At 48.4% G+C, this 10,955-nt stretch overlaps 1 protein-coding gene across 1 annotated transcript; it reads right to left on the bottom strand.

The window, feature by feature from the left end:
* Positions 1-350: 350 nt before the first annotated feature.
* On the bottom strand, positions 351-5,428 carry NPS (neuropeptide S). Its single transcript, XM_036495851.2, has 3 exons — positions 5,418-5,428; positions 3,373-3,454; positions 351-530 (listed from the first exon to the last, which is right to left on the bottom strand). The coding sequence occupies exons 1-3, from the start codon at positions 5,426-5,428 to the stop codon at positions 351-353; spliced, it is 273 nt and encodes a 90-aa protein (XP_036351744.2).
* Positions 5,429-10,955: the final 5,527 nt, after the last annotated feature.

Here is a 10,955-nt window from a genome sequence, read left to right as displayed (position 1 = left end):
CAAGAAAACCACATCAAAAAGAGAGCAGGTGCAGTGTGGATATTACAGAGTAACATGCGGGAAAGGAGAACCCCTCTCCGGTGCTAACTGCAGAAACGCTCAGGCCTTCTGGCCAAATTAAGATCAAAGCAGGCGTGTCTGTTGCCGTTGCGGGAAGTCACTAACTGACCACAGAAAGGGTTTTTTTTTTTTTTTTTTCATCACACAAGCGAGAGTTTGAGGCAGGTGTACCTATCTTAAAACTCAATTGACCCTGTGCCAGTTAGGACGCACAGGCAGGCTGGACTTGAACACGTTAGTCACACTCTACACAGCTTGAGACTAATTCCCAGAGTCCTTTGCACACTGATTCAGGGTTTTGCTCTTCGAAAGGAAGTTTTTTTCATGCCGGTGCCAACTCCGTTGCGGAAGGACCTTTTCATAAATGCCTTCTCCGAAATGGGCTTTGGCAGACTCAGTCCCTCGCTCCTCTCCAACCTGCTCGGACAGCTGTTTAGCAGGACAAGGAAGTAATCAGGCTTTCCAGCTACCTGGTGATTCAGATGGAGAGGAAGAGAGAGCAGAGAATCAGGGTTAAAAGCCTATGTCAGCAGTAACAACTTCCAAAAGTTTACAGTGACCAATCCACCATCTTCTCGGGGGAAATGTTGCTACAGCACAGATATGCTTCATTTCGATGCAGACAGCCCTGGAAGCAGCCTACCGACCTGTTCACATAACCACCACGCTCCAGCCCTGGAAGCAGCCTACCGACCTGTTCACATAACCACCACGCTCCAGCTTTTGCACCAGGCACATGTGCTCACCTCCTGCTGTTATTCTATAAAGAAGCCCTCAAATGACATTCATTAGTCCTGGGAATCTTTTTTGTTTGTTTGTTTTTTAATTTGCCATGATGGTCAAACTCCAGGTTTCAGTTCAAAGCACTGTGCTCCCAAGGCTGTCCTGGACCAGTTCCTGAGGTTCTCCAAGACGGGTGTCTTGTACTTGAACACAGTACCTTCATACTTTGACCCTGGTTCAATTGCTTGTCAGGAGATCAAGACCTGGTGGAAAGGATGGTGGAAGGGGGTGCCTTGGGGTAGCAAAATGAGCCTGGAATCTTAGGGTTCAAAGTAACCTGTAAGAGGCAGATGAGGGACCCAGACACAGGAAAGGGGCCGTGCTCCACATCCCAAGCCTGGCAGGTGCCAGGCACAGTGCTCTCTCAGCCTGCGTTAAGAAGCATCAATATTTGCAGTGCTTTCTCTCCTGCTCAGTGTCAGAGGAATTAGAACACATTGACAGGTGCACATTGCATCCACAAGAACACCAAGGGTTTGGCCAGGATCTTCGTGCTGGTGTACGCTTTATGTACTCAGCCCACAGGATTCCCACAGCTCAGTGAAATAAGTGCTGCTTGAAGTTCTCTGAGCTACACAGTGACACGGGGAAGCAGGAGCTGATGGACTGGGTGATGACATGGGGAAGCAGGAGCTGATGGACTGGGTGACCGTCAGAGATACACAGGAACACCTGACCATGCCCCAGCCGCATTCAGGGCAAGCAGTTTGATCTCGGGTTGCTGCTGTGTTGGCAAGGTGAGCTGGGCACAAGTGCACAGACCACTTCCTGGAGTTCTTCCTTCACCGCACACCACAGCAACCAGAGCTCCCCAGACCTCCCCACGTATTTACCCTGGGAGGAAAGTTGGGCTTTTAAAAAAATTCTTCTTTTGTGATCTGGGACTATTCAAAGAGAGTTTCAGAAATATTGATCACAAAAGTACCAATCAGAAGCCTTCAGCAGGACACCTACTGTGTGCTGTGCCAGTGTTCCCAGAGGAAATCTAGCCATGATGGTTACAATGCCATCTATTTTAAATCGTCTGCAGGAAGGGCCCATGACTCATGGCAGGAAGGGAAGCAAGCCGGTTTTTTCCAGAAATACTCACGATGCCTCCAGATTGCAGAAGAGATGGACCAGTTCTGGTTGTGAGACTCTGAAAGCATCCCTCGACAGCTCCTGGAAAGCTCCCTACTACCAAAGACAGCTCTGGCCAGAGTCCATGTGTTAACTCAATGATGTCACGTATTTGCCAGGTGGGTGGACTTTATGAAGTTCACGATTCTAAGAGAAGTCTACGCATACCCTTTGCATGGTCGCTCACCCTGAGCAAACCAGTTGGCATGACTGCCTTGCGCAAGGTCGCTACATGACGGCTATAATCAGAACAAAGTCATCGCGTGCGGAAACGGAGACGCTAAAGATTGAACGAGAAGGGAAACAGTTCATCTGTCGACACGAAAACCTAACTAGTATTTCAGAAGAAAGCACATTCTTAATTTTTTCTTTAAAAACAAAAATGACTACAGGAAAGTGCCTCTTACTTCGCAGAAATGTCACAGTAAACCTTGGGGGAAAGAATAGAAAGTAATTAGGAAGACGCTGGAGAAAATACAGCAATGCATGGACTGTGACGCATCAGCTTGATCAATGCGGTGTCTTACAGGATCGATGACTGAATTAGTGTCGAATGTTCCCAGGGGTGAGACAGGAAAAACAGAAGCTATATTAAGAAGGCAAGAGATAGAGAAATGACAGATGCCAAGATCAGAAAGAGGACCCACATGCAATTATGTGTAAATACGCATTTGTTCTTTAGCGCATATATGATGTCTCTCTCCCTAAAAATTGATTCATTACTCTGGCTTCAGCAGTTACAGTGGGCCAGGTTCAGTGATTGAGAAAAGCAGTTAAAGTTCAAAATGCCATTGGTGACCAATGAGATCTTCAAATGTTAAACAAAATATTGATATAAATGGTTGAATTATCAAAAAGAAGTAGCATTTAGTATTTCACAAACTAACATTCATTTTTCTCAAATACCTTGAAGAGTTCAAGGTACATAACCAAGAACTTAATAGTTTTGAATAAATACATGTATTAATATTTTCTGTGGTATGTCATTGGCATCTAAGAATTTGTTTTTATTCCACATCTGAACAAGTCTTCATTTTTCTAAACCAGAAATTCACTGTTTTTAAAAATTATCATTACATTTTTTAATGTAGTTTCAAAGATTAAAAGTATATTTTTGCTAGTATGAATGTACACATGTGGAATCAACAAACTGTCTCAGGCCCCAAAATAACATTTTACAGGAAAATGATTATCTGCCCAAGCAAGGACCAACTCCCAAATATCTCAAAACAAAGAGCATTACTTAAAGCCCCCTAAATGATGAGCCTGCTTACACTTCTTTTTTCAGCTGACAGCCCTAAAAACAGAAGAAATTGGTTTTCTGTCACATATGCCCTGAGGTTGTTTTAAACGCAAACACACTGCAATTCTAACCTTCTAATCGAGCATCCAGACGGGTGGGGAACTCACCTTTGACGGCGGAACTGGGTGACCCCAAGTCATGGGCGCCGTGGACAGCCACAGAATTAGCATGAGACTGAGACTTACTGAGCTGCAAAAAGAAACAATTCAAATTTAGTCTCACAGAGGCTAGTGCGAGGAAAAGGCACGTAAGATTTGCAGAAAATACATCATTTACTTAATCATTTTGAACCTCCCCAAATCTGCGCCGACAGGTGGTTTTATTGCCAAATTCCTCACACTTACTGTCAGCTCCTCCTCGGGTGGTCCTTTTATACCAGAAAAGTTCAGGAGTAAAAATGTCATCACGTCCCATCATAGATGACTAATTGGTCTGGCTGTGGCCTTTTGTGCTTGTTAAGTGGGAAAAGGACGGTAGCATGCCGGCATTGTCATGGAGCTGCCAGCAATTGACTTCATTTAAAGTTTGCCATTAAGAGCATCCTTCAAAAGCTGCGTCTTCTGGGCTGCGTCATTGTCACATCCATGCCAGGGGTCTCCAAAGGGACTGCAAGCTTTTTCAGAGTTTAAACATTTGAGAACAACGACATTATTTCTCTGACTGGCCCAGTCTTGCTTCTGAGACTCACATAGGAGAAACCCTTCCAGGTGAAGCATCTGCCTGGACCGGGCACAAGTGACGAAATGTCGAAGCTTGCTGTGCTGGGTTTAGTTCCCTCAGGGGTCCAGCAGTCACAACAGGGCAGCTTGTCCTCCTGATGGAGGAAGGACATCACACCTTCCCCTTTCCAGGCACACCATCCCACCCCCAAATACCAGGCCCAGAGTTCTGGGATGCCCTGTGCCCATGGCCTCCTTCTCCGTGTTCTGTGGGAAGCTTTCACTGCCTTTGCACCCCAAAAACATCTGCATTAATAGATTGATTTGGAACTGCTAAGTGTGAACAGATGTTGCTTGGAGACACTTTCTGCTCAGATGACCGGGCACCTGGCAGGGGTGGGTGTGCTGCCAGCATTGTCTGAACACAGCAATGGGGGGAAGTCCTTGCTGCTCATCAGCAGCACCCTGGGGAGGAAAGAAGGTAACCTGTGCCTCGGATAGCTGCGGCCACTCTGCCCGTGCCTTGTAGAACTGTGAATCACACAGGTCCAGTTTGCCCATCACAAGGAGAATCAAGTGACCAAGAGACCCCAGATCAGAGGGCCAGCACCAGACAGGATGATCAACCAGCACAGACCAGAGCGAACCTGAGGATGCCATACAGAGAAGGGGAGAGGGGTTTTGAGAGCGTCAAGGGACTGCTCTGTTGATCAGCTGTACAGCATCGTTTAGTTAAGGGATGAGCTGCTGGTCAAGTGGGCTGAGAAAGGCACTTCCCAAGAACCCCCATCAGACTCTGACGTCCACGGTGCATTTGGCATGTGGAGGAGGATTGTGTGGGTGTTTGCTCAACACTCCTTTCCAGGCCTCATCCACGGCCCATCTGCACATCCGGACGTGGCAGCAGACTAGGGCTTATGCTGAACAGATAACAGAACAGCCACTGCCCTGATGGACATGGTCATGTATGCTGGGGCAACTGGGACCCTTCTGGGGGCAAGGGCTGAACACACACTCACCTCAACGCTGACACTTGGGTCTCTGCCTCAGCACGTGAGCCAGGTGTCCACCCTCCAACCATGAGAATGGGAGCCCGTTCTCTGAAGAATCTGCCCAGTCCGAAGACATGGATATTAGGACCTTGGACAGAACAACCGCAACTCAACAGGGTCATTGGTTGACAGTTTCCAATAGCCGACAACACCCTTCCATGTGCATGTGGTACCCCACTCTTAAATGTGAACATGCAGCCATAACCAATAGGAAAGAGCGAGAGAGACATGCAAAGCAACAGTAATGTGCCCCGAAAAATAAGAGACTGAAGCAGGGATGGAGGCAGAGTGTAAGCTGTCGCTGGGGACACCTGCAACCCTGGTGGGAGTGCTGGTTCCAGTCTGACGATCCCACTTCAGATTCAACTTTCTGTCTCCACACCAAGAGGCAACAGGTGACTGCTGACGAACCTGAGTCCCTGCGTGTGGTCCCTGACTCACAGCTCCAGCATGATCCATCCCTGGCTATTGCAGGTATTTGGGAAGTGACTCAGCAGATGAAAGATCTTTCTCTTTCTGTGTGTATGTATGTGTGCCCCTTTTCTTTTCAAATAAACAAACCAAAATAAATAAACATTGAAAAGTAGAGACCCAAACAATAACTTGATGAAAATAAGAGAAACTTTATATTAACTACCCCTAGTATTCCCAGGGAGAAAAGAGATGACACTAAAAGTACAAAACAAGAAAAGAAAGTTGCAGAAAATGAAACATTTAGAAGGCAAAAATAGCTAATGAAAATTAAAGTTATAAATAACTCAGTAGAGAGTATGAAAGTATAGATCATGGAAGATAAAATAGCCACTCAGAAATCAAAGAGGATAGACAAAGGAAAAAAATTAAGATAATGAAGAAAAGAGTCTAGCAGGTGCAACATAAACATGCAGCAATACTAGAAAAAGATTTAAAAAGAGAGAGAGAGGCAAGAAAAGCATCAAAAGAAAAAATTCTAAAAGCTGTCGCTCTGGCACAGTAGGTTAAGCTATGGCCTGCTGCTTGTTTATATAAATGCCAATTCAAGTCCAGACCACTCCATTTCTGATCCAGCTCTCTGGAGGGGCTTCTGGGAAAGCAGCAGGATGTGGACCAGATTCTTGGGCCCCTGCACTCAAGTGGAAGATGCAGATAGGGCTTCTGACTCCTGGTTCAGGCTGGATCAGCCCTGGCTATTGTAGCCATCTGGGGTTATAAGGGTCAGCCTGATCCTCAGTGTCCCCTCTGGTGACTAATGTCCCCAGAAGTCATTTCTGGGGCAATGAGACCAGGCCAGGGCCCATGGACGACACTCAGGTCAGCACCAGTGCAGCTGACACAGTACACAGCCTTGGAGTCAGCCGTGCCCTTTCCAAGGGTCTCCTCCTGACGCCATGGAGAAAGCAGCAGAGCATTGGTCAGCTGGAGCAGCCAGAGGCCAGTTTGGAGTCAGCCTGAGAAGCTCAAGGGTGTCAAGCGAGCCGCAGGCAGGCAGGGAAGATCAAGAAGACCTTGTCTGCTGCCCAGGGCTTCTGATCGCAGCGTCCACCCTGCAAGGACCAACTTTACTGCCAAAGCTAGGAGTCTGAGAGCTGTTAAAAACGATTTTATGGAAGCAAATGCAGAGCTAGAAGAGGTTAGAAGTTCAGTGCAATTTAAGGTTTTTGGTGTCTTCCAAAGGAAAAATTCTACAATTGATTCCATTGGCCCTAATTATAATACCCATTAAGCCCCATGTCTTTCTGGATATATGGAAAAATCAATTTAATTTTTACTGCTTCCTAATTTATACAGCCGTTACATCCTCTGAAAGTATAATTAAAATGCAGAATGTGTCCAGGAGCATTTTCTGGTTTTATACCAGAAGGGGAGAAACCAAGGAGTGTGCAGGGCTTCGTCTAATTTATTGAAATGAATTATCACTCCAAGTCATGGCTGCTCCTAAAACGCTTTGTTCGGGCTTTCACAGATGCGTCCTGAAGGGGCCCAGTGCTTACAATCACTTTCCTGTGGAAACCAAAGTGAGAAAAATCTAGAAGGAGGGGGTAGTAACAGTTGTCCTTGCCAGTTCTGCAGCACACTGGCAGCTAAAACCAGCGTGTCCCAGTGACCGGGACCTGCCCCGGGCAGCATCGGACACTGACCCCACCCTGCCTGTGCCACAACCACCACCACAGCAGTGTCCGGCTATTGCCAAGTGCCCTAGGAGCAGGTGTAAGCAAAGCAAGCCCATTGAGGACCCCTGCTTGAGAGAGAAGGAATCCCTGAACTCCGGCTTAACTGCAGGAAGCCGACAGCCGGGCAGACGTTCATTTTACAACCATGCCATCCCAGGAACTGGCAGCCTGCTTTTCTTCTGTGCTGGGACATACACTAATGAGTACCTTAAAACCGATCAAGTCTTCAATGCAGTGAAATATGCTATTTATTTTAGATTCCCTGGAAGGCAGTGCACGTGGGACAAACGGACATTATATTAACGCTTCTTTAAACAATTAAGAAGAAAACATCCCATTTGGTTTTCCTTGGCTGACATATGTTCTCACTCACGAACTTCTACACAGGATCCTATCTCTCCTCCAAGTTGGTTTTATTTTAATGTTTCTTTGAATTTGTGTTGAAGAAGGCAGATGTTATATGGGACACAGCTTGATCTTACAGTGACGGTTATTCTGTTCAGTCAATTCCATCGGCCATGGATGTGGAACCTGCAGCTGACTGCTTGCACCTGGCAGTAGAGCTGGCTCCTTCTAGTGAGTCCACGAGCTTTCTGTGGAGTCACTGTGAGAACGGCAAAGGAGGTGACAAGCAGCTAGCCCTCTGGCCACAGGGCCGCCTCCAGAAGGCAGTTTGGAAAAACGCTCTTTGCAGAGGCATTTCTTAGAGACTCCATGAGGATCTGCAAAATGCCAGGGGCTGCAGGAAGTTATGGGGGTGCAGTGCCCAGTAAATGCTGGAGAGGAGACAATGGCATGGTGGAGGACGAGGGTGATATTTAACCACAGCTGCCCTGGGAGGAAGCTGGGGCAACTGAGCACCTCCATGGCTCAGTCTCAGGACTGCCAGGGCCTGTGTGCATGATACCACCCGTTCCCACTCTGCAGGGTATGTGTGTACCAGGCCAGCATCTGGACATGATGCCACAGCAGCCCCCAACAGGCCCTGAGCAGAGCTGGGAATTGAATCCAGCCAGTGTCTGGGGAGGACAGTCTGGTACCAGGAGCAGGTGCTGTGCAGGGGCAGTGGAGTTAGCACCTGTGGCAGGGCTGAGATAGGATCCAGTTGAGAAGACGTTGCCATGACAAGGCCAGCGGTGGCTGGCACTATCGTCAACAGGCTGGGGGGAGGCGGGCTGATTAGGAATGATCTTTTCCACTGTTCATTGCAGCGACTCAAAAATGCGCCACCTCCAGAATGTCGGCTCCACACCCGACCGACCGCAGCTTCCCTGCTCCCCGCTGCTCTGCTCCTGCCCTCCCCCTCCAGGGACCGCTCACCCCACCAACTTTCCAGCCTCTGCTCCTACTGCAGCCCCCACACCCTGAGGGCGTCCTCCCTTTCACCCAGCTCAGAGCTGTAGGCCATCCATGAATCAAGTCCAAGGTCCCCACCTCTGCGCTCCACTCGGGCGGTTGCTGTCACCACCGTCAGGAAAATCGCTCTTACTGAACATAACCCAGCACAAGGAGCCGACCACACCAGTGAGTACATCCTCTCTCAGAAGACAATGAGTGACTACCACACACACACAATGATGACTGCCTGTTATCTTGTCGACAAATACAAAGGACTAGTCACAGACTTCTATCCTTTCACCACCAAATCCATCAGCCACTCATCTTTGTTCCCACTGACCCAGCTCTGTTGCTGTGCAGGGGTCCCCCATCCCAGCTTAGTTAGGGGCCAAGCTCCCCAACACACACACACACATACACACACACAATTCAGACAGTTCCACTTGCATTCTCTTTCTCTCTCTTCCTCTCTCTCTCCCTCTCTCCCCTCCATAAAATAAATAGCCCACATGAACTTCTCCACCTGTTCCAAGCCAAGACACCTGCTCAGGTCCCCAGAGAGCTCACTGGGTTGAGGATGCCTTCTGATAGCAGAATGCGTTCTCCTGTTACTTGGTCTCCGAGCAGCACTGGACGCAGAGGACCAGCCTCTTTCTGGGAGCACTTTCTTTTCTTGCCCCCTGTGATCCCACCCTCTCCTGGTTCTCCTCCTCCACCCCTGACGTCCCTTTGCCACTTCTTGTTGATCATTCTTCTCCTGTCCATTTCTGGGGGTCCTAGCTGCCGGGGCTCCGGCCTGAGGCCTCTTCTTGTCTTTGTGGAAACACTCTTGAGACCCTCAGACACCTTGATGCCTTAAGGATGTCGGTCTCTCAGTGCCTCTCCAGGGACTCTTTCTCTGGCCTCTACCTCTCTTGGGCAGCACGTGCGAGGACCCAACTGGACACTTGACAAGGCTCCCATGTATCAGTCTAAATAATCCTTTTTCCAGTCTGCTCCATCCCTATGAACTCTAATTATTGAAGTTAAGAAAGGCCAATGTTATCTGATTCTTTTCTTTTCCTGATCCTCTTAATAATTCCCACCAACTCTTCCTCCAGACTCAGTGTGAACCTATCTGCTTCTTTCACCCTGCGGCCACCGTCGCTCCTGGACCTGGTCTGGCCTCTTTAGCGCTTTCTGCCTCAGTGTCTACACGGAGTAGCCAGAGCTGACCTGCAGCCATCATTTTCACCACGAACTTTGACCTCACCTCCATAATGTTCCCAGTGCAGTGGGGGTAAAGCCCAGGTTCCGTTCCCCAGCCAACAAAGCCTTCTAACCCTAAGGCTGTTAGGGATGGGCAGCTACAAGGTAGGACATCACAAGTACTCGGAGGTGCTCTTGGTAGTTGCTGCCCAGAGCCCAGGAGTAGTACCTCGCAATGCTAACTCTTCTGACCAGAATGTCCACCCTGCAACACCGCAGGAACCCAGCAAGCATGACTTGACAATGGCCCATTTTCCAGCCTCGTCTGTCCTCTCCTCCCAGCCCTTTCTATCTCGTCTTTGAGCCTGGGTGCAGTTCTCTGCCTGGCAGGCAATTCCTTCTGGCTTTGCATGCCTGGCTCCACTTGCATTACATTATAGCCTGAATGCCGCTTCCTCCGTAAGGCCACAGTGAGCAGCTAACCCAAGTGACCCAAGCCATCACCACTGCCACCCGACACCTGTGCTTCCTCTGTGTGCTTATTTTGGCACCAGCCCCTTCCCAATGGCAACAACGAGTCTACTGCCTGTTCATTACGTCAGTCTCTATCCAAGACCAGTGAGAACTCAGTAGTTATTTGCTGAATGACTGAGGAAATAAAGAGAAGAGGATGAGTGTACTCCAAATAGCGAAAGGATTATGGCAGTGTTTTGTTTCACAAAGAAAATAAGCTGTTCAGTTTAATTCTAGCGGAAGGATGTTTTCATTTAGTCAACAAACACTTTCTGCACATCTCCCACATTTATGCACAAGATGGGCTGTGGGGAAGCCCAAGCCCTGGGTGCGGTGGGCAGTGCCAGGGGCTCTCTTCTTCCCTCTTGTCCCTTTCCAGCCTGATGCCCCACCAATCTCCCAACCTCACACTCTCTTATAGTCACAGCACAGGGGTTGGGGATGGAGTTACATGGGATGGCCAATTGATGGTGAAAGTTTGGGAAAAGCTGGTGTTCACCAACATGGGACAGAGCTGCCAGCATGTCCTATACTTTCTTCAGCCAAAAAAAAAAAAAGGTGCTAGAAGGAGGGCTAGAGACAAAGTGTCTGGCTCCTACCCCCAGGAACTGGCAAGATGTTGTGGGGTGGAAGACAAATCATGCGAGACAAGTCTGGAATGTAACAGAGCCCACTAGAATAACAAATGACAAGTCCAGTGGAAATTTAGTCTGAATTGAAACCCTGAGAGAAACAAATGATCTTTATTCTGAAACCCATCCATTAAACTGAAGACCTCTGTCCCAGCTTC

Source organism: Ochotona princeps, chromosome 13, assembly GCF_030435755.1.
Source record: "Ochotona princeps isolate mOchPri1 chromosome 13, mOchPri1.hap1, whole genome shotgun sequence".
Taxonomy (NCBI): domain Eukaryota; kingdom Metazoa; phylum Chordata; class Mammalia; order Lagomorpha; family Ochotonidae; genus Ochotona; species Ochotona princeps.
Note: the sequence above shows the minus strand (reverse complement) of the source record. Positions and strands in the feature narration are given on the sequence as shown.